This window comes from Ostrinia nubilalis, chromosome 13, assembly GCF_963855985.1.
Source record: "Ostrinia nubilalis chromosome 13, ilOstNubi1.1, whole genome shotgun sequence".
Taxonomy (NCBI): domain Eukaryota; kingdom Metazoa; phylum Arthropoda; class Insecta; order Lepidoptera; family Crambidae; genus Ostrinia; species Ostrinia nubilalis.
The window spans coordinates 9,595,228-9,622,043 of NC_087100.1; the positions used below are offsets into that span (position 1 = coordinate 9,595,228).

The 26,816-nt window shown below is 41.5% G+C and overlaps 3 protein-coding genes across 7 annotated transcripts in view; all 3 read left to right on the plus strand.

Moving 5' to 3' along the window:
- The window catches only part of LOC135077312 (uncharacterized), a 28,239-nt gene extending 23,897 nt beyond the window's left edge, over positions 1-4,342 (plus strand). Inside the window, exons 2-3 of the mRNA XM_063971843.1 lie at positions 3,955-4,177; positions 4,225-4,342. Of these exons, the coding sequence (XP_063827913.1) occupies positions 3,955-4,177; positions 4,225-4,342 (341 nt within the window). The remainder of the gene's footprint in view (positions 1-3,954; positions 4,178-4,224) is intronic.
- On the plus strand, positions 4,289-18,153 carry LOC135077630 (uncharacterized). Of its 4 annotated transcripts, none has more exons than XM_063972185.1 (5): positions 4,289-4,338; positions 6,428-6,567; positions 12,597-12,662; positions 13,045-13,178; positions 13,275-18,153. In XM_063972185.1, exons 2-5 carry the CDS (start codon positions 6,444-6,446, stop codon positions 15,414-15,416), a joined length of 2,466 nt encoding a protein of 821 aa, XP_063828255.1. In that variant the 5' UTR covers positions 4,289-4,338; positions 6,428-6,443; the 3' UTR covers positions 15,417-18,153. The 4 variants fall into 4 exon arrangements, with proteins under 4 accessions (XP_063828255.1, XP_063828253.1, XP_063828252.1 ...); XM_063972183.1 differs by lacking the exon at positions 4,289-4,338 and adding an exon at positions 4,753-4,798; XM_063972182.1 differs by lacking the exon at positions 4,289-4,338 and adding an exon at positions 4,919-4,945.
- Positions 18,154-19,376: 1,223 nt separating this feature from the next.
- Positions 19,377-22,849, plus strand: LOC135077616 (uncharacterized). 2 transcript variants are annotated; one of them, XR_010258484.1, is made up of 4 exons: positions 19,377-20,530; positions 20,649-21,009; positions 21,181-21,442; positions 21,734-22,849. XR_010258484.1 is itself a non-coding variant. In XM_063972168.1 (4 exons), the coding sequence occupies exons 1-4, from the start codon at positions 20,005-20,007 to the stop codon at positions 22,040-22,042; spliced, it is 1,458 nt and encodes a 485-aa protein (XP_063828238.1). In that variant the 5' UTR covers positions 19,998-20,004; the 3' UTR covers positions 22,043-22,849. The 2 variants fall into 2 exon arrangements, 1 of the variants encoding a protein (XP_063828238.1); XM_063972168.1 differs by having other exon boundaries at positions 19,998-20,530.
- Positions 22,850-26,816: the final 3,967 nt, after the last annotated feature.

Sequence of the window (26,816 nt, forward strand, 5' to 3'; positions counted from 1 at the left end):
TACTCAGGGTGTAGATTTGAGATATAATCATCACTTTGTCAATCTGAATTAAGATGCACCTTCTTAACTCATACTCTGGGTCAGTCAGCAACATCCCGGTGTCATCAAAGCATTGTTTTGTAGAGTTTAGCTCGAATTTCCATCAGACAAAAGAATCTCATTTGTATTGAAATTATTGCACTCCTTGCGGGATGAACCCCATGAAGAGTGGAACGTCAGTTTTTGACGATATAGAGTCGTCTCTATGTCGTCAAAACGACGATGATAGAAAACATAACTCTGATATTTGTATTCCGATTGTTTCGGTACAACCAAAAGATCCATTTGCAAACAAATTATGCGTCTAATAATGAGCTATTGACTAAGTGGCCGAGTGGAGTGCCGTGTGATACGGCATTAATATACGAAATGGCGCGTGGGAGGTGACGACGAGTCAGTAGTGCGATGACTACCTACCTGACTTTAAGAAAATGAAAGTAGTCATTGCTGTAATGCTGACCGAATTTATGACAGGCATGCATTCTAGAAAGGTCACACTGCTATATCTTATAATACCTGCTTGTTCGCTATCGTGTGGGTTCGTGTCCGGGCAAAAGATTGAAGTACATTGTAAGGTAAGCCTTGCCAATTTCCTGCAATACAAACTAATCAATCATTATTACACATGAAATAGCATTATTTAAAGTATCAAACCCACAGTCTGACCTAACGCAATTTCATTGTATTCAATGAAAAGAAGGGGACACCAACTGCTTGTCATTATAATGATCCAACTGCGTCATATTGTACGCTGTGATGCAATGAATGTGCATCTTCATGTCGTTTTTTCATTTATATCGAAAAGTCATTAAGCCAAAAGGGGAAACTTCCAGAGATGTTCTGGAATATGCCGGCATTGGCCTTATGTACTGCCTTGCAGCCCGTTTCTCACCAAACTTCGCAGTGAGTCAGCTTCGCACGTGCGCCCGCGTCGGTTTGTTTACAAGAAGGTATTCTGTAATACCAGCGTAAAGATGCGTAATAGGCGTTTATCTTATTAAATTATCCACTCTGGCATACCTTCAGAAAACAACGATATGTTTATTGCCAAGAATATGTTATGTAATACTGCAACTTTTCAGCGGTTGTTTCGAGCATATTATTCATACTAGCATCTTTTTCCGTCTTCACCGGGCTTTGAAGGGTACACCGATAACAGATCTATGTATGTTGTTTGTTACTAAGCTTCGTCTCTAACTAAAATTCTTCTGACTGACGTTCGGTCTAGTTGGTGCTTCGATCTACAAAGGCTTACGATTTTTCAAGAAATGCTTGTATCAAAATACTGTACTTGTTTTGTTGTTGTTAATCCTTTAACTTGATATGGAAGTCTCTGATTGGTGTCCTTAATATCCAATGTAATGGCGACGATAGCCAATTAATAATTCAAATTTTTGTTTGAGTGTCTTTCATAAATCATAAGTGGTATTTTTAACAGCTAACTGGAGAACGCGGCTCGGGCAAAAGTCTCTTAAATATCAAAAGCTTTATCGAAAAGCATTGAACCGGCTGACTGGGGGCTTAGTGAGTCACCGCAGTAACCTGTATCGGTTTGTGGTAGAGTTCAGGTTTACTTTTTATCGAGATTAACCAGCACTTAAACATACATTAATTACGGGTGTTGTGTATCCCGAAATACTGCACCATATTTATGTTCTTGATACCATCATTAAAGACAATTTGACAGGCTTACAATTAAAATGTTCTATGGTCTTGATATTGTGCCGCGGGAATCGAACACACGACTGATGATGACGACGACAAATGAGAAGCGACTATAATCGCTAAGAATTTGGAATTTTGGAAAATTTGGAACCAAACTGCACTCGGATAAACTTTTGTGCTCGCAAGCTAAACTTTTGGCCATTATAGATCAAGTACACATTCTTTCTCATTCAGTGGAAACATTTATATTGTTATCGCGAACGTATTTGCGTTAGCGGAACTAGCAATCCTTTAGCGTGTAGTCTGAACGAGGTGTCTACGGGGCGTGGTTATATTTCAATCGCCGTTCTGTTGCTGCAATTCGAGCAGCAAATAGATTAAAATATTTAACGTTTTTGAAGTCTACAGCTTGTTTACGTAACTTTTAGTTTAATATTGTATAAAACTCACGTAAGCGGACAGACGTTTTGTTTATTCCTCGTAGGCAATTCCGACTTTATTGCCAGTTCAAGCGTAACGTTGTAGCCATATTTTTCGCACATTCACATGAATTCATAATATTTAAAGCTATACAAAATTATTGCCTTTGATAGCTGGAAAAGCTTTAGAGATAGGTACTGGAGAATGAATTCGTATAGGGTTATTGAGCACGCACTCAGAGCTAATAAATAGATTCAGGTCCAAATAGAACGCGTTTCAAGCGGTATTTGAACTCTGACCACTCAAAACTAGATTTAAACAAGACCTATTCAAGCGGCAATAATCTTATTACAGATGGCTTTTTAGTTTTTGTACCAACTGAAGTGTGGAACTGTTCAAAAATGACTGTTACGATAAGGTTGGAGGCATATACCATCTACATTTAAGCGTTTAGGTTCTGAAGAGCAGAAATGAACTTTGTTGATGATCCGAAATTAGAATGGCCAATGTTTTTCACACAATGTCGTTCCAGTTCATAAAGTTTTTAGTGCCCAAACAATTTACCTATTAAACCATTATGGAAATCTTTCGCGCTTTATTCATATAATCGTAAAATGGCATTGGCATTCGCTCTCCGCTCCAATGCATCAAAGAGTTAGGAACGAGTTTTAGCGCACGCAAACGCGTTCAAGGACTCGAAACAATCAGTGCGCGCTCGTAAACAAACTGAATAGGGATGTGTAGACTCATTCCTGAGTTCTGAGTCTACATGAAGAACTTGCCTTCCTATTTCCTACTAATTATGCTGCTGCTGATCCTTTGTTTAAAGTGAAGACATGCATGCCAAGTCGTCAACCAATCGACTCGTACAGCAACACAAATTCCGACGTAATGTTGTTCTTTCTAACATTATTTACTGCGCTGCGCTCTATTTCATATTTCTTGGATCTTTGCGGATCTGAAATAGAATTTTGATGATTAAACGAGAAAGTGATCTAATAAATACCGAACACTTTACTTTCATTGGAATACCTAATATTCTTACCCATGCTAAATAGTCACATCACTAGTATACCATGCTCAGCTGAATTGAGCCTCACCCAAATCTGCCCATCGGCAATCCACACCCATTCCCGAATCTTTCATCTATTGTTGTGACGCTGTAATAGCGCACGCAATTCCAACTCGATGTTTACTCTCCGTTATAAATAGTTATCAATGGGAATCGATTTTCCGTTGTGCGGCGCTACTGGCCCTTCATTCAACCAATGTTAATAGTACTATCAGGTATTCTGTGGTGATGTTAACTTGTTAGTGAATTTATTCATTTGTTTTGCTTGAGTTTAGAACAACTTGTGCGTGCTTGATAAATGAAATCCTTTTTTTTTCTGGGATAAAGTTGACTGCTTGCCGTCATGAAAGCCTCCATATCATCATCAGGTCATTCAGTCCCCATCTCTTATTTACCAGAGTTAAAAGGGAACCCAGCTCACACTTCCCACGCTAGCCAGACGTTTTGGGCTCGCCTGATGATTGTTTTTTTCCCTTATCGTTTCTCACCAGTCTTACAACATCCACGTAGAGAGTGGGTGGCGAATGGTGATCCTATTCTACTAGATTTTCTTAACAAGTTGAACCTTAACTTTGAACTCTTATGTCCTTCTGATTAATTTCGTTGCGGCTCCAATGACAGTTTAATTTTCCCCCACTGGTTGGGTTTTTATTGGCAGTCAAGCTGAAGATCCTGGCTACACAGGAGTTGCAGCGGTAGCAACAAGAGGTGGGAATAGTAGCTTTAGATTTTCTTATGAATATTTTGTTATCCCACAGAGAGCCGATCGTCGTGTGGCGAAGGCGGCGGGTCCGAGGGCTCGGAGGGGCGCGCCTCGTGGCGCGTGACGCTGGACCACGACCTCGTGGAGACGCTGAGCGCCATCTACCCCGAGTGGTTCAAGCCGCAGCACAAGCGCGATCGCAGCCGCGCCGCGTCGCCCGCCTCGCCCGCGTCGCCGCCGCGCACGCCGGCCACGCCTCCCTCCGACGACACTTTCAGGTGAACCATGTGATAACAAACAGTTATTATCTCGTGGAGACGCCGAGCGCCATCTACCCCGAGTGGTTCAAGCCGCAGCACAAGCGCGAGCGCAGTCGCGCCGCGTCGCCCGCGTCGCCGCCGCGCACGCCGGCCACGCCTCCCTCCGACGACACTTTCAGGTGAACCATGTGATAACAAACAGTTATTGTCTCGTGGAGACGCCGAGCGCCATCTACCCCGAGTGGTTCAAGCCGCAGCACAAGCGCGAGCGCAGCCGCGCCGCGTCGCCCGCCTCGCCCGCTTCGCCGTCGCGCACGCCGGCCACGCCTCCCTCCGACGACACTTTCAGGTGAGCCATGTCATAACAAACAATTAATGCCTCGTGGAGACGCCGAGCGCTATCTACCCCGAGTGGTTCAAGCCGCAGCACAAGCGCGAGCGCAGCCGCGTCGCCGCCGCGCACGCCGGCCACGCCTCCCTCCAACGACACTTTCAGGTGAACCATGTTATAACAAACAGTGTCTCATGGAGACGCCGAGCGCCATCTACCCCGAGTGGTTCAAGCCGCAGCACAAGCGCGAGCGCAGCCGCGTCGCCGCCGCGCACGCCGGCCACGCCTCCCTCCGACGACACTTTCAGGTGAGCCATGTGATAACAAACAGTTATTGTCTCGTGGAGACGCCGAGCGCCATCTACCCCGAGTGGTTCAAGTCGCAGCACAAGCGCGAGCGCCGCCGCGTCGCCGCCGTGCACGCCGGCCACGCCTCCCTCCGACGACACTTTCAGGTGAACCATGTGATAACACACAGTTATTGTCTCGTGGAGACGCCGAGCGCCATCTACCCCGAGTGGTTCAAGCCGCAGCACAAGCGTGAGCGCAGCTGCGGCGTCGACGACACTTTCAGGTGAACCATACAATAAAATAAGTACTACGTTTGTATCTGCAATGAACACGTTTCAATTTCAAGAATAACTAATACAAATGCGCGAGCTAATTTGTTATTAGGTTGAGTTGGTAGTAAAAGGTGCTGTCCATAGAGACAATAGAGATCAGTTGGCGTTGTCTTTAAACCATTCCTCAAGCATGAAATAAGTATAGAATATGGGGGTGATTGGAAACTAACAGGTCTGGTAGTAATAAATAGAGCTAGTTCTTTCTAAGCTCACTAGTTAAAAGTACTTCAAAGAGCTGGAGAATACTCTCTCATACTGTGTTCGTATTCGAGTTCATTGCTATCGCTCATTCCCAAAACAGAGCTATGAGTGACAAGATCCAAAAAAGGACTAGCCCTACTGATACCTCTGAAAACGAATAGACGTAGTACAATAGAGATACACGTGTTGGTTGATAATAAATTGCGATCATGTGAAATATTAAGTGCTGAGAGAACACAGGATAGCAAATCTATTCCAGCAGCGGTGATAACCATTGTAGCAACAGCTATAAACCGTCTGTTTGAACTCCATCAATCACGTTTTATTTTGTTTTCATATCCCGATCTAACTGACAGTGACCTCGTTGACCAATAATGTAATGCTTGAACGTTAATAACAGGGGCTTACGTTTTTTGGAAGCAGTCCCACGGCGCACATTTTGTAGTGTCGCTGTCGCTTGTGATGTCAAATATTGATGAATATCGTCAGGAATTGCGTCATTGGGCGTCAACTCTCTTTACTGGCGACAAAAATTAGTTTGCTGTAATTTTGATCGTGCTGCGCTTTTGCTATTTTAATTTTATGAATCTAGTAGATGAATTAACGCGATTGTTTATGCATTTTTCTTAGGACCTACCTGACATCATCATTTTTATTTAAAGCCCATTAATCTGTTGAATACGCCCCTCTCATTAATGTCTCGTTGGAACGATCAACAGCGGCCAGCATCTAATCATTTGTTGTTGCCTTTATCAGGCTATCTATCCAGTTCCAGCTTGAGGGCGTTCCTTTCACAGAATTTATTAGTTAGTACGGTGTTAACTGCTGTTGCTCTATCCTTCACTGCTTGATGATTGTGATGGATATAATTATTCCTTTGAAATTAACTGCCTTATGTGGGACTCGAAGACCACAAAATTTGACTTCACAGGCTTTACGCTGTGAGTTTGCCGGCAGCAGAGTCATTCCATGAATGCAGCTCTACCTACTCTTAACATCCCACAGAAATATACATGTGATTTCCCTGAATTTGAGTCCCATGCAAGGCAGTAATTTTTCCATTGAAAAGCCGTCTTAACCGTTCATCATTAACATTGTTTTTAATTTGTACAGTTCGGGTGCGGAGGAGATGGCCGGGCGTCAGGCGAGCGGCAGCGGCGCCAGCGAGCCGCCGAGCTCGCCTCGCGTCTCCCCCCCTAAAGTGGTCGTCGACGACAGCCCCCTCCAGCCAGCCATGGGGAAGCACAAGGAATGTCAGTATCCATACCTTTATATTATGTACAGTCACGTCAGTCACGGAATGAAAAGGTTCGTCAGTTTTCAAATTGATTCCTTCAACGAATGGAGAGCACATATTACCTTTTGAAACTATATTACAGAATAATCTCGAGTTAGAGAAAATAATCTTTAACTGTTCGTCAGTAAAGTTCAAAATTATTCAGATCAAAGTTGTTTGACGATTTATCTTGTCAAGATTATTATGATTGATAAACTAAAACCTTCTTGTTGGTTCAACCTGCCATTATTATTTATCCCAACTAATATTATAAATGCGAAAGTAACTCTGTCTGTCTGTCTGTCTGTTACGCTTTCCCGCTTAAACCTCGCAACCGATTTTGATGAAATTTGGCATAGAGATAGTTTGAGTCCCGGGAAAGAACATAGGATAGTTTTTATCCCGGTTTTTGAAACAGGGACGCGCGCGATAAAGTTTTTCTGTGACAGACAAAATTCCACGCGGGCGAAGCCGCGGGCGGAAAGCTAGTCTATCTTCTATCTATACACCAGTAAATTTTAATCACCGAAAAAAAAAATTCTGGGTAATGAGTTATTGATACTGATCCCATTTGTGCAAAAAAAAGAGTAAAATAAAGTGACTCAAAATATCCTCCTAAAATTGGTAATTTATTGACACACGCGTCGCTAGCACTATTTAAGTACGATAATGTAACACTTATTAGAATTAAAAATGGTCTAAGTTAGCTAAGTATGTAATAATAACACTGGAAGCGTGGTCGAGGCGTGAGCGAGACAGACAGATCGATGCAACGTGCGAGCGCGTACGACTACTCTAGCGAGCAGCGGAGTGACCCAGCCTGTGACGCGTAAAATACGGACTAACGAAAATTTAATAAAAAAATTAACTTCATGAAAACCATTTCTTTTTCTTTTGCTTTCAATATTCCACACGTTTCTACATAACCTGTTAAAATTTTTTCGGTGATAAAAATTTAGTGGTGTAGGGTAACGGCACCAGTGGTCAGCCTCATAACAGCTTTTTGAAGTTTTGACAATTGCCATTTCTACAACAATCGTCGAATAAAAAAACGTACAACATGTATGGATTTATTGTTTATTGTAGTTTCGAATCAACGTTTATCAAAAACAATAATTCTTTTAGTAAAATATATAATTAATTTTAAACAAAAAATGGCCCAGTGTCCCAGTGAACAGCCTCTAAAAACCAATAAACAGCCTTGTTGAACCCAGTGTTCAGCCTATAGTAAGTATAACTAATAATGAGATCAAAATAAACAATGTTATATCAAAATCAACGATATTAATCACATTTTTATAGCAACGATTCACTTAGCACACAAAAATGTATATCGCACATTATACAGGGTGGCCCAGAAGAAAATTCACTTTTGAAAATTCAAGGAAACGAAAACTGTAAATTTTCGTAGAACTTTAACTATTGCAATTTAAAGGAAATTTTGTGCAATTTTTTTTTAAATATACTTTCTTTTATAAATTTTATTGTACATGTGATTCCCTTGACGTTTACAACATTCGGTCAACATACATAAAAATTTTGGAAAACTTTCGTTAGAGTTGCCTCGAAATTGATTCAGGATGAATGAATACTGCAGAGTTTTTGGATTATGAGAGTACACTCTGCTCATAAGGTAACCCCACAAAGAGAAGTCTACTGGAATGAGATTAGCGCTTCTTAGAGGCAGTGAGATTTAACCCCTGCATAATTGGTTTGTTGCATTGAAAGGATGATTAATTTTTGAGAGCGCTATACTGGTAGGCTGAAAAGCTTTTTGAGATCAAAGCTGCAAGATTCGCAAGGCTATGACCGAAGCACTTAGTTTCATCAAGATGGGACTACGTGTCACACTTCAAATGAGAGCATTTAGATGGTAAGAGACATGTTCCCACAAAAAAAAATTTCAGGCAGGGTTGACATCTCCTGGCCACCAGGAAGCCCTGATCTCACTCCAGAAAAATCTTTTTTGTGGTGTTACATGAAGAATAGAGTATACTTTTATAATCCAACAACCATGCAACAACTAAAGCTGAGCATTCGGCAAAAAATTGAAAATAGGTTTCGAGGTTTCTAACGAACGCATTTCAAGATTTTGATGTATGTTGATCAAATGTTGTAAGCGTCAAGGAAATCTCCTGGGCGATGTAATTTAATAAAGGTAAATTTAAAAATAAATTGCATTAAATTTCCTTTGAATTGCAATAGTTAAAGTTCTATAAAAACGTACAGTTTTCGTTTCCTTGAATTTTCAAAAGTTAACTTTCTTCTGGGCCACCCTGTACAAATATTATTTTAAACATACTATTACAATCTCTTTGTATCTTCTTATTTTCTAGGAACTTCTTATTACTTATCATAAAAACAGCAATATTTCTTTAAAAAAAAATCAACGATATTAGTATATAATATGTTCGCTTTTATACTTAAAATATTATTTCAATAACATCGTGGCTGAATACTGGATCATTGAGACCCAGTGGTCAGCCGCTTGAAAAAATATTTTGAAATGCGGCTGACCACTGGGTTTTCTAACAATTAGGAAATACTTGTCCCACTAAATATGTAAATATAAATTTAAAGGTTTTAATGGGTCGTTTTGCTTTTACTTTTAAAAAAAAATAGAAAAACCCAGTAATCAGCCCCGGGGGCTGTCCATTGGATCTTTCATAAAAAATCAGTATCCAATGGTCAGCCCCTCAAATTTTTAAGTAAAAAAACAATATTTTTTATCAAATTTCATAAAATTAAATGCACTAAGTAATGTATAAAGTTATTATCTATAAAACACAATCACATTTCATACTAAAATATGTTATTTCTCACATTTCAAAAGAGCACCACGTGAAACACAAAATATGGCGGACATGACACTTCTGCTCTTGTCGGCGGACAGCACCTGTATGAACGTGTTTACTTCTCTCCCCTGACCCCCTGCCGCTCCTATCGCGTGATGCATGAACCAATAAGGAAACAGAGCTTCTATTTAAGTGCACGTGATTTGGTTATTTTGATTACAGCGATATTTATGGCCAATAAACAACGCAATAGGCTGATCACTGGTTCCTGGCTGACCACTGGTGCCGTTACCCTATATGTTACGGTCAAAGTGATAAATGTGAAAATTATGAATAATCGCCGGTTATTATGAATAATTACCGCATGATTTGGTGAATGTGATTAATATGAGGTCATTTAAGTGTGTATAAAACTAAATAGGCGGCTTAGGGGTGGCCCAAGGGCCACCCCCGCCGCACCTTAACCTATTTTTCACTTTAAATCAAAACATTATGTTATAGGCATCATGGAAAAGTAATATTATGCAAGAAACATTCCAAACTCATTATGCCAAATTATATTAATATATGATATCAAAACGTTCAAAAGTTTGGCTGTACACGAGCACGTACACAAGATGTTGTTCTCTTTTAAGAAATTTGTTAGTACTAAGGTTGAATTATTAAATAATCACTGTTAAATGTGATTAATTTATCACTTTTACCGCGACTGACGGTAATTATTCATAATAACCGGTTATTATTAATAATTTTCAATTTATCACATTAACCGTAACATATATATAAAAATGAAACCCGTTTTCCGTTGTCACGACATAACATGAAAACGGCTTGACCGATTTGGCTGATTTTTTTTTTTGTAGTTTTCTAATACTCTGTACAAGGTTTTTACGGAAAAAAATATAAAGAAAATCTCTACGCTAAGGCGGTACGAAGTTCGCCGGGTCAGCTAGTATTTAAATAAAAAAACTACATTTTGTAACATTGCATGGGATAGAAAATTAAACAAGCAAAACCTTATTCGTTAGCAAACGTCATATTTATTTAAATGTTAGCAGCACTGTTTCTTGCACTGTTATGTCGGCAGGTTTGACTCTTACAGTGCAAGCGAAAACCGACACTAAGGTGACGAACCTTTTCATTCCGCGACTGTACCTACGCCCTTTTTAAAACGAGTTATAACATTAACACTTCATTATTATCATCATCAAACCTCTCTGATTTACTAGACAAATGGAGGATTTGGCCTACACTCCCGAAGCTGATCAAAAGGGTTGGGGATTTGGGGAGGCCTGACGTTTGCATATTTGTCCCTTAGTCGCCTACATGTAAGGGGAAAAGTCAACACTTTTAGGAATGCATAAAATGGACGCTATGTTGACTTTACATAATCATTATGATAAGTGAGGGTAATTTGTATAAAACAAGAGCCGACCGCCAATTTTTCTGCATTTCCATGAAGAGCTTCCATAATTAAGACGAGACGGTTTCTGATATGTAGGGAATTAAGATGGGCAAACAAACAAGTTTATAAAGGTTATTGCTCCTCTTTGCAATAAGATGCCACGGTGTTTATCCTGTATCGTCTTCTTTGCATTTACCTTTATGTATTAAAGTTTACCCACAATGCGCATATTTAGCGTGCAGGGATGACCGTGTAACTATTGCAGATAGAGCACATGAGTAATGTCCTCTGTTCTTTGTGTAGTAAGAAGATAGCTATTAATATGCGGAATGAGGACAGTCTCATTTCGAGGAAAGAATAATTAAATGGCAACGAAACTATTTTCGATCAAGACCAAGTCTGCTGCAGCGAATATTTCGTGCACGATAAAAATGCTTACATCAGAAACTGTAAAGCAGCCGTGAAAGTCGTTCGGAGTAAAACGGGTTTTTAACATTAAAATTATGAATGAATTACTCCGTGCGAACGAGTACAGGCTCCATATCAATGGGAAATAATACGGATAGTGCTCTGCACAGCGGCTTTCACTTTTTGGGGCAAATGCTTTCACATGTGCATTCCAGTTGGATAGTAAAGTACATGGGTATCGTTGCTGAGTTGCGATGTGTATGTATGAGGCGTAGGCCAGTGGCCTTAGACCTTGTCTCCGCGGGTCGACGTCTGGCCGGCGAGGCGGCGACTGCGTGCGGCGGCGGCATTACGATTCTCGCGGGGTCCGCGCTTCCGGCGCAGCCACACGTCTTCGCATCGCCAATAAACAAACTCGAACCTCGGTCCTTGTCAGCACGTGTCCATAATACATCAATCCGCGAACTAACTGCTAACAACTCAAAATACGTTTTTCATAGTACTTATGAGCTGTTTACAAAACCGGGAGCGAGTTTTTATTTAAAACCATTAGCGCTCACCATATTATATTATTTATTTAAAAGTCCTTCGCGTTCATTTTCGGACGCGGCTTAGTCTGTTGTTAGCTTCTATTTCGTGCTGGGTGTTATGCACTCTCCGTGTAGGTGTGAACTGTAAAATATTGTCAGTCATATTCTTGGCATTTGCGTGCAATTCGTATGAATATCATAGAAGTATTAATAATTTCATAACTCAGGCATGTTTTTATGTTACAAAAAAGTAGCTAATGTTGATAAAAATGGAACTTAAAAAAAAGCAATTTGAGTGAAGCGCAAACGCCCAGTAACCCACAATATTCGGCCCAGTGGTAGTGAATGTTTCGTCTGTAATACGGTCGCGGCATAACACTAGTTTCCTTGTGCAGTGTTTATTTATGTTGGCCGCGCGCCAGCGTTGTCCGACCGCCGCTTGCTGCTCCCCGCTTGTCTACACGCAAACAAGAGTATAGAACTATTCGCCTACGCACCAGTCCCCGCCGACTTGATCGATATCATAGCATGTCGATATGTCGATAGACGTATCGACCACGCGGCCCTACGTCCATGTTACTGCCATGCTACGTCAAAGTTCGTCACCTGGCGTCATAACACCGTATTTTTCACGATGCGCCGGCTATTCAATCAGCACGCATTGTTGTATGCAAAAGGCGATCCGTAAACGTTGTCATTTGAATCGTAAAATCCTCACTGTACAGTCATCGAATGCTATATTTATTGAGTGTCCACCGGGAAAAAGATAATAACTAAGGAAAATACTGTGTTTTGTCGTCGCAAAACATTAAATTGGTGTACACCTATGGGTGGGATCTCTTATTTATCAGTGGTGTTTTGTTTACAGCATTGAAAGTTAAGCTGTTGACGCGGCGTCCCATCACGCAGCTCGTGGCCCAAGGGATAATGCCGCGTAAGTATAGTTTGTGCTTAATTCTTAGACTCTGTCGTAGTTGTAATTCATTGTTGGTATTTTTTGCGCTTCGTCCGCCTGCGCCGCGCTCGCGCGAGCCTGCGCGAGACCGCGGCTCGCTCGTGCGCGTGGGAGAAAGAATTTTATTTACGATCTGAACGCTACGGCTAATGAGAATTTCTAACTGGGCACATAGGCAAGAAATATTTTTACGAGTTAGAAATTGGCGAAAGAAAAATAAACTCGAATGCATCATAATTTCTAAAATCGATCATCGATTACATGTTCATTACTTAATTGATATCGAAACTAATCGGAACTCGCTAATAGGTTGACGATTATATCGTTATATGGCTTCAATATTTTATTTTTATTTTTCCAGCGTTAAAGACGCCTCCGGCGTACTTCGAGCAATGCAAACAATTGGAAAGAGCGAAGACGGGAGATTTGCTGAAAGCAAAAATACAACGACGGCCCGACCGTCAGGAATTAGAGCGAAGACACATATTAGAACAGGTCGGAAATTTTATTTGACCTTGTTTTGTCATTTATATGCAAGTGCCAATTTTTAAAGTTACCTAATATACTGACACGTTTTTATTTTATTTTTAGGAGAGCCATGTGGACCCGAGTCTCGCCGAGAAGCAGCGCATGCTCAAAAAGGCGCGGCTCGCAGACCAACTCAACGACCAGCTGTCGCACCGGCCCGGGCCGCTCGAGCTGATCAAGAAGAACATACTGCACACCGAGGAGAACATAGAGACGGCCGTCAAAAGCGGAACGCTCTCGTTCAAAGCCACCAGCGAGGGCGCCTCGGGCCGGCCGCAGCACCCGTCGTCGTACTGCGGGCCGCCCGACGACGCCTCGCCCTCGCCCTCGCCGCCCTCCACGCTGTCGCCCGCCAGCGTCGCCTCCCCGCCGCAGCACCCCGCGCCCGGCAAGGACAAGAACCGCAAGAAGAGCAAGCAGAAGCAGCAGCCCAAGGCGCGCTTCAAGTTCCACGAGTACAAGGGGCCCCCGAGCGCGCAGAAGGCGTCCTCGCCGCCCGGCTCCGTCGAGACGCCCTACGAGCTGCTCCTGCAGCAGCAGCAGCTGCTCCTGCAGCTCATGCCCGCGTCGCCCGCGCCCTCCTCCGCCGCCTCCGTGGCCTCCGACTGCTCCGACTACTGCGCGCCGCCGCCGCCGCCGCCGCCGCCCGCGCCCGCCCTGCCGCTCGCCGTCGCCGCGCGCTTCGAGGACATGAAGGTGTCCGACCTGCGCGCCGAGTGCAAGCGCCGCAACCTGCGCGTGTCCGGGCCCAAGCCGCAGCTCATCGACCGCCTGCGGCCCTACCTCGTCGAGAAGCAAGAGCCGCCGGAGCCGCCGCGCTCGCCCGCCTCCGCGGCGTCGCTGGCCTCGCCCGTCGGCCTCGACGAGCCCGAGGACATCGTGCGGTCGCAGCGCCGCCACATCGAGGAGCTGGAGCGCAAGCTGGAGGCGTCGCGCCAGCAGCTGGAGGCGGTGCGGCGCGACGCGGCGGGCGCGGCCGCCAGCGACCAGAGCCGCCGCCTGCTGCAGGCGCACATCTGCGTGTCCCAGCTGCGCGCGCAGCTCGACGCGCTCACGCAGCCCGCGCCCGCGCCCGCGCCGCGCCTCGTGCTCGACGCGCCCGAGCGCCTCGTGCGCGTGTTCGCCGTCGCGCCGCCCGCCGCCGACGCGCCCGACGCCGCGCCGCAGAAGGCGAGCCCCTCGCCCGCCTACATCCTCAACGGCGTCAAGGTGGTGCCCATCGCGATCCTGCCCTCGCCGCACTACGAGCCGGAGCGCCTCGCCGCGCCGCCGCCGCCGCCGCCGCCGCCCCCGCCGCCGCCGCCGATGCCGCAGCTGCCGCTGCCGACGGCGCTGCACGACCGCACCGAGGACAGCCAGATCATGGACGACGTTCTCGAGATCCTCGTCGAGAACGGCGAGCTGCCTCCGTCGGCGGTCGGGAACGGAGTCGCGACCGACGGCATGGGCGGGTACGGGTCGGCGGCGGACTCGTTCTCGCCGGCCGCCGTGCTGTCGGACGACGTGTTGTGCGACCCGCACGTGCGCCACTCGCTGGCGGCCGACGAGCTGCAGCGCGAGCTGGACGACATCCAGAACGAGTTCATGAGCCACGCCGAGATGCACGGCGTCGTCGACGAGCACTGCGACGTGGACCCGTCGGCGACCGACATCGACGCCGAGCTCGGCGTCGACCTGCTCTCGAACGGCGACTTCCACGCTGACTTCGGTGGTTCCGACCCGACGACGGACGACCACGACGACTTCTTCGAGAGCCTGCTGTCGGGCGAGAGCGAGCGCGCCTCCGAGCGCTCGCCGCCCACCGGCATGGACGTGGAGGACGCGCCCGAGCGCATGGCCATGACGCCGCTCACCAACGGCGACCTGCTCGACCACTCGCGCACCGGCTTCGAGTACATGGACGACCTGTCGCTGCCGTCCTTCCAGAACGAGGACGCGCGGCCGGAGCCCTTCGACCCGCGCGGCTGCGACATCGACCTGAAGGAGTTCGGCATCGACCCGGCGGCGAGCATGAGCATGCACGTGGACGGCGACGGCTACGACTACTGCGGCCGCGACATGGACGCCGAGCTCATCCCCAACGTGTTCGGGCGCGGCTACGTGCCGCAGTGCGACCCGCTGCTGGGCGCCGTGCTGGCGCGCCCGCCGCCGCGCCCGCAGCGCAAGCACTACTCCTGGGACCGCATCGAGTTCGACGCCACCTGACCCGCGCCCGCCGCCCGCCGTCCGCCCGCCGCGTCCGCCGCGCCCGCCGCCCGCAAGCCTCACGACGCCCCCAAGCGTTTCGATTCCTACAGCCGTTTTCGCTCGTAAGCTCGCCAGGACGTGAATTTTCCATCATAGAGAGCGCCGGCGGTGCGTCGTGGGCGTCGATGCGAGTGATCAGTGTCGGCCGCTACCGAGTACCGGCTCGACGTAACGTACGCTAGTCTCCTCAGTGACTCGTTCTTCCATTGGTGACTCCGAGGCCAAGTCTGGTTGTTGATGCTGTATGACACGTAGTGTTGATGTTAACGCAGGACTAAGTTTATATGTTCGGTACTTAATAGATGATATGAAACGTTTGTGTCGCTAGTTGATAAATAGTTTTACGAACGATCGGTTCACTTAGTGTTAAGCGCACGTAGCCACCGCGTGCGCCGTGACATACTTGGCTCACATATTATAAATCCATTTTATTTTCTATTTATAGGTGTATCTACTTATGTATATATTGAAAGTAAAAATACTCAACATAGTTGTGGATTTCTGCATTCCGCCCGATGACTAAAACTTAGGGAAAAATTATAATAAGAAAACTTGTTTTGTTGGGGACATAACGGTCGATCTACGAGACACCTGGCTATGTACACACACTACGATAATTGTTAATGTAAGATTGATGTTGTGTCAATTACTAAAATCCGCTTCGCGCCATCCGTGTCATGTGCGATAGCTATTTCCCAAATGAATAAGTGACATTCCAGTCTTGTCGAAGTGCGAGAGGCAAGTCCCGGCAGCAGCTTCGCAAGCGTCATGGGTGGGACCAGCTGGGGAACAATGTTAGGACTCATGTAGATAGGGAGCCGGCTCCTAGCGTTCGAACGATTATGCAAATGGCTCAAACTAACACTTAGATAAACCCTTCCTTAGCAAAATTCTCTCGTTAATTTGTATTGTAGTGTAACTTATGCTTTTACGAAAATTATTCGCTTTTATTTATTAATAATAATTGTTTCGATTACTTAGAGAAACGTTATGAATATTGTAACACGGAACATTCTTGAAAATGTATCATTCCAATGTATTGTCTAAAGCGTAGAATAGGTGCAGTTATCATAAGTTGATTCGGATTTGCCGCTCTCTCTTGGAAAAGTTCGTGTGTTTGCATAATTGTTTGAATGCTTTATTTATAATTATTTATTTACACCATAGAAGTGTACCTACCGTTTCTTTCCGTTGTGTATTCTTTAATTCGTGTGAGTGTAGTTCCACTAATTTATTGTCGAGTCTGCCATTTGTCATTGAGTAAATAAAATATAATAAAGCGGAATTCGTGAATCGATAACATATTGCCATTAATTGCATTTATATTTTAAATACAAAGTTAATTATAATGCTTGTCAGAACAACGAATGAGGTTTAACTGCCCTTGGTGTGCCGACACTACCCTTATTATGAGAGGTGTAAACAGTGCATCAACACAGTATCCTTACTATTTATTCATCCAAATAGAATAAGTATTTTTTCCTGGTATATATTTGTGGTTTGAGCATAATCATTTTGTCGGTGGTTAGATATGTGATGGTACTTAAAAAATATTTTTGGAGTACAATCACATATGGAATGGTGCTATATTATTTAAGATAATATTGAATTTTAGGAAGAATATCTTTAACAGATTATATAATTTTAACTAAAATCAATCGTGAATGTGTGATTTTTTAAACAAATTTTATTTATTTTGTCATTTGGAAATCAAAATTACCTACGATAGCAGTCAAAACCAAGTGATGTTTGTAGCTCTGTATAATACTATTATTAACTTATTAACTCTATACTGGGCATCACAATATGTGTATGTTTTTGAGCAATCGAGTATATTCCATTAAGTAAATTATTATCAAACCTATACTTTAGCTAGATTTAATATTTATAAAAATCTATTTGCTCATTATCAAAATTGTACCTATCCATTTAGCCAAATATTCTATTTACGGTGAGACGATAATAATAAGATAATATCGGAGTTACGCCTCGGGACGATTAATAAGAGATGACTTGGTTTGCTTGATCTTAGCTAATTATCGTACTTATGTAACCTAGCAGGCGAGACACCGCCCCGAGGCTCTCGTGTCTACTGGCCTAGTGTGTTACTATAGCTTTGTATTTACATTTCTTCAAGAGTTTAGTTTAAATGTATTTAACGAGATACTAAGTGAGATTAATGTTTGATATAGCATACTTTATGTCTGCATATTTGTTATTGTTGTAATTATTTTAGGAGAGTTTTAATATTGTTTTATAGTGGCCTTTATTCCGTATCCGAAGTGATAGATTATGCTGGTTTTGATACTTAATTACACTTTTGCTCTCTGCAATACATATTTATATTAATATAGAATAACAAACTAGTATTCGGCTTCTTTATAACTTTGGTATTCGTATTAACCGCACTTAATAATTGAGATTATTCATTTGTATTCACCATTTTAGATATTATGTATTTAGCTAAGACTATCAATCATTGTAGTCAGTAAGCAATATGGCTTAAAGCCCACAGTGTGTAGGAGAGCCAAGTATTCAATACCATTATATTATTATGATGTTGTGATAACCACAGGAGTCGGAACTAGTGTAATTGGATAGTTTTTTACCTTGCCCTGTAATGAAGCCTTGTAAATATTTACCAAGCCTTTACTAGAATAAGGAACGAATGTTGATTAAAATTTTTGACACAAAATATTGTTTCATTTATCAATTCATGTTTGTTATGTAACTTGTTTGCAAATATAAAATACTCAAGCTAGAGTTGAGAACGACTAATAATAATTTTATCTTGGAATTGCACCTATTACATTCCATATTTATTAAAATTGCATGGGGAAAGTTATTGCATTTGAGCAGTAGAATCAACCCTTTTTATTTGATAGGTATAGTGTATAAACATACTAAGTACGCATAGTCGCGAAGTTAAACCATTTATAGCCTGACCAGGAACATAAAAACCCTCGCCATGTTGCGGAAAACTAATGGTACTAATTTCTTTTAATGGCAACAGTAACTGAAAACTTCATTCACATGTCACCTTGCATGTCAGTCTATTGCTGTCAAAGTGTAAACAAACTTTATTTTAAATGTGCGCAATTGGTTTTATGAATTAAATTGCTAAAATATTTTTATAGTCGTGAAAGAAAAGTGGTTCACAATGTGTTAAAGTATTTGTCGAAGAGAAATACTAAGGGTTCGGACAATATTTTCATTGAATAATGTTCCGACAAAGGTTGTCAAATTGACTGACATGTTTATCGTATAGTACAGTCCACTATGAAAATTAGCTGTGGTTTGTTTCAACTACCTATTTTAAAATTTTTTGTCACGTTTTAAGTGTTGAATTTTATGGGATTGGGAAAGAAGTACCGAGTTTGAAGCGTTCATGAGCAGACATTGCAGTTGAATATTCAATTTCTGAATTTGATTATTGATGAATAATAAAATAAATTCTACTAGCTCGATTGATGGTTTCATTTAATTTATTTAAATCAGGTTACCTATAATAATATATTTTCGTTAATTTATGAAAATATCAAATTAGCCCGTAATCCTGAATCCTGATACATTAAGTTAGCCTATTAATTTAACACAGGTACGACTGTACTCAGTGTTGCACTATCAAATGCAATTGACGCGCCTCTGTGCCAGGGTTTTTATGTTCCTGGTCAGGCTATATAACTTAAAGGCTGGACAGATTTTGATGAAATGGTAAGTACCATTAATCCGTCGTTGGCGGTCAACATGATGTCCGTCATAGGCGTTGAAAAGGTTAATATAAAAAAAAATAAAACGATTTCATCTTATAATGACGCAGTGCGCGCAAACCCTAATTAAATAAATAAAGCTGTCAATGTCAATACAATGTAATTTATAATCTGTGTGGTGTTTTGACAGTTTACCTACCTTGTTTCTGATAGATTCTGCCTGCCGTATCATTTGCATTTTGCAAACGTTAATTTATTAATAAAATGTGTTTGTGCATTGAAAACTGATAAAAATATTATTATCAATACGAAAAATTTACACCTGTTAATTAGAGATAAGGGGAAGAAGACATATTAGTTATGATATTGGCTGAAACTTTGTTGTTCTCTCTATCTCTGATCGGTTGCGGTGCAATTTTATTTCTGTTAGTTTACTATATAATAACGCTGTCTGACTTGGAATGTGATTATTTGAATGCTCAGGAGTGTTGTGAGAAATTAAACTACTGGCTATTGCCTAAATATATTGCGCACTCGTTCATAACATTCCTATTGCTACTTCATGGGCAGCTGGTTCTATTTCTGATTAATCTGCCTATGTTTATATGGCTCACGTTTGAATATCTGACCATACCTCAAGGAAACTTAGGAGCTTACGATCCAGCTGAGATACACAATCGAGGTAACCTAAAGAAACACCTGAGAGATGTTATGATATACATTGGGTACTATCTCATATTCTTTTTCATATACCTCTACTGTTTCATCCTTGCTCTATTGAAAGGGGACCCATTACAAAGGCATGCTGATGATGAAATTATAACTAAAATGTAAAAATGTCTGATAATTCAGTAGATAGTATTGATTTGGGAGAAGCTCAGGACTTAAGTGACTCAGACAGCAGTTCTAACGATGATCCTGGCCCTGCACCATGTGTGAAAGTGCCTCTACCAGAGAACATAGCAGCTTATGTTGAGAATGTTGAATTGATGCGTGATATTGAACCAGTTGATTGTAATAGCAATCTTATTGAGAATGTAATGAATAACTATGTTATTGTTAAGAAGATTATTAGTAGTCTACCATGGCAAGAGAAGATGCTATGTAAACATGTGTGCCAAACATGGCATTCAGCTGTGCTAGCCCTCCAAAAGGAACAGCTCAGTCCTGCAGACTTTGTGATAGATTTACAACTCGCTTCAATAAAAAATGGTGTGAAATATAAGGTGTCTGGTGTGTATTACACTGAGCCGCTAGTCATTTTCACATTTACAAATACCCCAGCTGGGTTTGGGATTACTAACAGATGCTTGGAGTTGGTACCTTCCCCATGTGATCCACCATGTGATAAAGAACATTGTTGTAAGTATATTAACATATTGATATTAATAGCTTTCCTGGCCTTTGTACTGAATGAGATTGCCATTAGTTGTGTACTTTTTTAACAATGAAGGGATTTAAATAATTTATTTATTTACAGTAATTGATTATATCCATCGTGATACTACTGCACCAAAAGATTGTATGCTAACAGTGAGGGCAGGCTACCTCTCATACATGCCACTGCCACATTCAATCACAGCTAAGCATACAATCACGCAACGCATGTTTCGAAGATCAAACGCATTTATTGGTGGAATTTACATACCAAAAATTCCAGATGTCCAATTTCATGTGATCAATATAAAGACTAATACAGACATGCAGAAGGAATACTTTGATGTAATTTCAAATCTGGCTCAGGACCACATCTTCAAGGGTATTTTAATTTATGTGACTGAAAAGTTTCTTCTACATTCAGAAATTGGAGAATGTGCTTACCTAAATTATTTTAAGGAAGTGTAAGTTTTAACATTTTTAGTCCATTTTGTTTTGGTATGAACTACTTATCTTTTTGTATGTGAATTTGACATAGAGGGTGCATCTCCTGCCTGACACAGACATCAAAGTAGAAAAAAATTCCTGTGTTTTTCATGTATTAAATTACATAATTGATTTTTTTACTTTTATAGACAACCAGATGTACCTTACGCACTTGGAGGCTGTATTGTTGAAGACACTATGTGCGAACTCAGTAACATAGCACCACTGGTGGACTGCAGAAATGAAGGAAATTATTTTGTCAGTGAAAATCTCATAACTATAGGGATGTTCACAGTGCCTAAAAATACTAATGCTGCAGATCAAAACCACAAAATAAACTTTGATATGTACTCTCTTATACTGGAATCATCAGATTGGACTAAAGCAAAAATACAGAAGACTATTAATGAGGTAATGGCACAAAAATAACTGATAATATAAGATGCTGAACTCTCAACATGTTCATCTCCATTATAGTATGCATACAATGAGTTATATGTACTACTAGACAGGCTGTTCTAAACTGAGAATTGTCCTCTAGTTCAAGGCTGTCTCTAAGGCAGTAGACAACAAACAGTAATGTTTAGTATGACCTGTTAGACCTTACAGGCATACACCTGTACTGTTCACTCTGGACAGTTCATAGGTTTTGACTATAATAAACTAATAATGCATAATTAAAACAATAATTTGTATTTTCAGTTCTCCAAAAAAGTCCCGCGTTTCGAGAACAGTGTGGTATTAAAGCTGTCATGCGTTGGACGCGATCAGAAGCACGAATTAGAAGAAGACTACTTCAGAGCCGAATTCCCCACTAGCAGGCTGGTGGGTTGCTTCGGTAACGGGGAGTTGGGGGTCAACCACCCGGTACGACCCGCCGATGACGCCCCGCCATCGAAAAGACATCGACATGATCCGGGACCCGAGTTTGGATTGATATACTCATATTCTACAGTGTTTGTGTATATTGGATGGGGGAAAATCACGTCACCTGAAGGACCTAATCATTAAGAAATTAATGAGGATAATCATTGCTTAGTTACTAAAGATCTGTCTGAGAACTGTGCAATACTGAACTTAAGTCGCCAATTTATTGGAGTGATTTTAATATAAGGGAATGCCTAGTAAATATGTAGGTACTGGGTATTATTGATGTGATAGTACTTATGCTTCCGAAAATTTATTTAGTTGTATTATTATTTTGTTGTCATTGTGATTATATCATGAATCTATAGTGCTTAAACATTATGCTATTGTAAAAATGCGTACTATCGCATAATGGTCTTAGTTCAAGTTTTTAGTATGTAAATTAATGAAATATCAACCAGAAATAAGTTTAGATTTCTCAAGTGAATAAAATAATTATCTCTGTAAACGACACGCTTAGACACTCAATAAATTAGCTTAATATGAATAATATCCAAATATTAAAAGAAAACATTTCATTATGGATGTAATGATAAGTATGTAGGTACCATGTGATTTTCAGATTACTAGCATTTTGAGAAGTTATCTATTATTACCTACACATACACTTAAGAATATTCCTTTTATTGAATTTAATTTGTAGACATCGATAAAAAGTACAATATAAGCTTTTCAATCTCAAACTGCATAATTTTGTAAGATTTTGATATGTAAGTAAGGTTTGCAGAATAGGTTAAGTGAATAAAATTATCTTTCTGGATTTTTATTAATATCATGTGAAAAATATCTATCAGTAAGAATAATATTGTAGCATGAAATTATTTAAGAACATAACGTTTTAGATATTACATATTCTGACTTGTGCACGATTAATGAATACATTTTTAAATAAACGTAACGTTTTTTTTTCACATCCATTATTTAACAAGCTAGGTATGTTAAGTATGGGGCCTATACCTAAAGCAGCTCTTAAAATCTGACACCGGGATTATCTATGACCTAAAACACTTAAAAAGGCCATCTGATCCCAAACTAAGCAAAGCTTTTGTTATGTACCTATGCAGAAAAATAATATTAATATTAGAATTGCTAAAATCAAGTGGCAGTGGGCGGGGCACATAGCTCGTAGAGACGATGGCCGTTGGGGCAGAAAAGTTCTCGAGTGGCGACCACGGGCTGGAAGACGTAGCGTGGGCAGGCCTCTTACTAGGTGGACCGACGATCTGGTGTAGGTCGCGGGAAGAGCCTGGATGCGGGCAGCGCAGGACCGTTCATTGTGGAAAACCTTGGAGGAGGCCTTTGTCCAGCAGTGGATGTCATTCGGCTGAAACGAACAAACATACACAAATGTTATCTAGTATTGTAACGTGCGTGGATCGAACCCACGACTTCTATCTTATAAGTCCGGTACGTGTTGAATCACTAGGCCCAGCGGGCGGGCGTCAACGATTCTATTGAGGACAGGAAGGAATCTGATGCAGGCAGGACTCGTATACCCACCCTACGTTTTAATAAAATTTGGGTAAAACAACCCTTGGACATTAAATATCTGCATGCTATCTATCTAATAATTTGACATGCGGCATCTGCATGCAGTAAGTATAGTAATTAAATTACACAAAACGGTAAGTTTTGAGTAAAGGTAGGCCTTTACTTAAAAGTTACAAGTCAAAAGTATCGGTGCCAATAATTCCGTTATACGAAAGTGGTAGTCAAACTGACCAGAAATTGAATTTTACGCATTAAGTTTCACGAATCGCGAACATGATGTTATGGACAGCGCGTTTCGGTGATCAACTGTACTTTAATTATGTACGCAAGAAAAGTAGGTAAGGATGACGGAAAATCAAGCATAACACTTGTATTTGTGTAGTCTTCTTCTTCTCAGTCGGTACACTCTTGTCAGAGTGGTCGTGGTCATCATCTTGAATCACGATTCAGAGTGATGTTCCTCGTAATACGGCGCCATTCCTCGCGGACTGCAGCTTTCCGGGTACTTTCGCTAACCGAGCACTTAGTTGCGGCCTTGATCTGGTCCGTCCAGGTCTGGTGCGGCCTTGATTTGTGTAGTACTGGTGTACTGGTAGTATTTAATAGGTACATATAGGTACGCATAGCTGGGCACCGTTAATCAAATAGTTAACTTCGTTAATCGTTAATCCGTTACTAAAAAAATTAACTTCGTTAAACGTTAAAACGTTACATTTCGGAAGATTTAACGGAAGTTAACGTTAATCGTTAATCCGTTAACATGTGATATTAAGACGAATAAAATACCAATAAATTCGAAAGCTTGTATCCTCTGTAGAATTTATTCCTCTTTTATGTTTGCGCTACAAGCTTTCCAAATTGTTTGAACCTTGCATAATATAAATTGTGGATTTTTAACTTCTTAATTAAGAAAATAAAAATCTAAAAAAACATGATGTACATTACTATAAAAACTACCAACAAAAATTGTTTTGAACGAGATCTAGTACCTAAGTAGTTTTATTTTATTACCTCGTAAATCGTAAACCGCTTACCTATTACCGCGTAATCTTTCATACAAATAAGTAATAACTTAAATTAAAAAAAAAAATAAAAATAATCAATGGTACGGAACCCTTTGTGCGTGAGTCCGACACGTACTTGGCCGGTTTTTTTTTTCGTCTTAGTACAACTGCGTTTCAGAATAAAAGCATGTTTTTAAAAAAGTTTTTTAAATTATAATTTTATTATACAAGAAAAATCCAACAAACCCAAACTCGATAAATTTCCTCCGTTTCGTTTAGGAATTCCTATGGCCACCTCCTGACTCCATCATCAGGACCCTGGACATCATCTAGTACTAAAGTGCTCAAAAAGATAAATCCAACGAACCCAAATTCGATGCGATTTCGGCGTTTCATTTAGGAGTTTCTATGGCCACCTCCTGACTCCATCATCAGACCAGTTCAATGGTACCATAACTGTAGGCGATGTAGGTCGATGGGTGAACGTAGGTGATAAGATGAAATGAAAAGTCTAGGTAGGAATATTGAAAATGCGGCGCGTCCGGGCACAGAATAAGTAATAGTACAGGTACAGAAGGATTACTCCGCAAGACGATTTAAATAAATGCGAGTCTTGCTAAGACGCGATAAAGTGGAATTCAGCTCGCACAGCACTACGTACCTACAATTTTATTCACCTACAAGTTTTGTCTCTTTCTATCGCGTGCCTCTGAACTCTTCTTACGCTGTTAGGGTTGCTGTCTAGTGAAAAAATAATTAATCTTCTTATATGTAATGAGGTACGTATGTAGCATTCATCACTCATACGCATTCATTATGGAAAACCTTGGGAGAGGCCTTTGTCCAGCAGTGGACGTCATTTGGCTGAAACGAACGAACGCATTCTGAGCAGTAGTCATGGTAGGTTAGGTTCCTATCTTAGATTAATTATTGGCTTTATTAATCTAAGGTTCCTATACTATCCTAAGAATTATTGATTACCTACATGGATAACATACCTTTCAGCATCTCTGGGAAGCGAAAAAAAAGATAAATCCGGTAGATTTCTTTTCGAATTTAAACACCCGAACGCCGCACAATATTTCTTTCTCTTTATGTCCATTTTTAAATAATACTTCGATCATAGAATTAGGTACGTACTACAACGCACGCCAGCGTCTTGACGGGTGCGCGCGTGACACTCGACTGATATTATACCCGCCGGCGGGGCGCTTCGCTGTAGGTAATTATCGGATGTACCGCGCGGAGTGAGCCAGGCCTGGTCCGGGTGTGCGCACAAGTACGTTCGCAGATCACGAGAGTTCGACGACGAGACGACTGGCGGCTCTCGGCCGCGTGTGCGGCGCGGCGAGCCGCTAGAAGCTTCTGACCATAAAAGGATAGAGGCCTCCGGCCAATCAGCGGGCCGCATTGCTAACGGCTAGCTTGGAATGTTCTAGGCGCGCGATAATAATATTACCTACGCGCGCACCCAAATTCGCTTCTTATTATTTAATGATCCAAAAACACACACACAGTGTAAGTTCGACATAATGGTCAATAACAGTGTACATTATTATTATTACGATGTAAATATACTCAGGTTATTAAACATTCATACATATTTAGTTAATAGATCCCAAGCTACGTAAGTTTACTAGTTATTTAAGGATTAAATTAAGGAGAAAATTAAAATTTATTTATTTTGGTAACATAAAAAAAATCTTATGTAGGTAAGTACTTATTTAGTGGCCTTAATGGAATGATGTTTATTCAAAAATTCGTTAAAATACCTCTGCGCTTGCAAAAATCTTTTATTTCAAACGTAGCAACGAAACGAAGCAAAAAAGTTGACCGCGCTAGTGTTGTTGTAAGTAAGAACCTCGAGTCTTAAAAGTCTTTGTTTCGAGACTTGAGTTTATTTTTAAGACTTCACATGAATCATTGAGCCTTCCGAGTCCTTTCGAGTATTTTAAGTTCTTTGAGCTAGACTGAATCATGACATGAACTTGAGTTGGTGTATACTAATAGGCAATAATGAGTGATTTCATATAATCATCCGTATGTTATATCCTGATTGAAAATAAAATAAATCGCACAATACAAATGTAATATCAATCAAATTGCATTAAACGCAAATAATCGAATCAGAAGTATCCATCTAAAGACTGACGATTTTCTTAATGAAAAAGTTAAAACGGTCCAATAAAATAATAAACACACAGTCCTTATTCATTGCTATTTTATTTTCTTCAAACTTTTAATAAGTAAGATTCCAAGACTCGAGTGTCGTATCGTACAACACTAGCCGGCGCAGCAAACGAACTTGTCGCCGCCATTAGACACGTGCCGCCGGCCGCCGGCTAGCGCAATGTACAGTCACC

Excerpts from the sequence above, each read along its gene's own strand:
- LOC135077630 (XM_063972185.1), top strand. The coding sequence starts at position 6,444 with ATGGCCGGGCGTCAGGCGAGCGGCAGCGGCGCCAGCGAGCCGCCGAGC. Across the intron at positions 6,568-12,596 it reads CATGGGGAAGCACAAGGAAT|CATTGAAAGTTAAGCTGTTG; the intron begins GTCAGTATCCAT and ends TTTTGTTTACAG. Across the intron at positions 12,663-13,044 it reads GGCCCAAGGGATAATGCCGC|CGTTAAAGACGCCTCCGGCG; the intron begins GTAAGTATAGTT and ends TTATTTTTCCAG.
- LOC135077616 (XM_063972168.1), top strand. The coding sequence starts at position 20,005 with ATGTCTGATAATTCAGTAGATAGTATTGATTTGGGAGAAGCTCAGGAC. Across the intron at positions 21,010-21,180 it reads CTAAATTATTTTAAGGAAGT|ACAACCAGATGTACCTTACG; the intron begins GTAAGTTTTAAC and ends TTACTTTTATAG. Across the intron at positions 21,443-21,733 it reads TACAGAAGACTATTAATGAG|TTCTCCAAAAAAGTCCCGCG; the intron begins GTAATGGCACAA and ends TTGTATTTTCAG.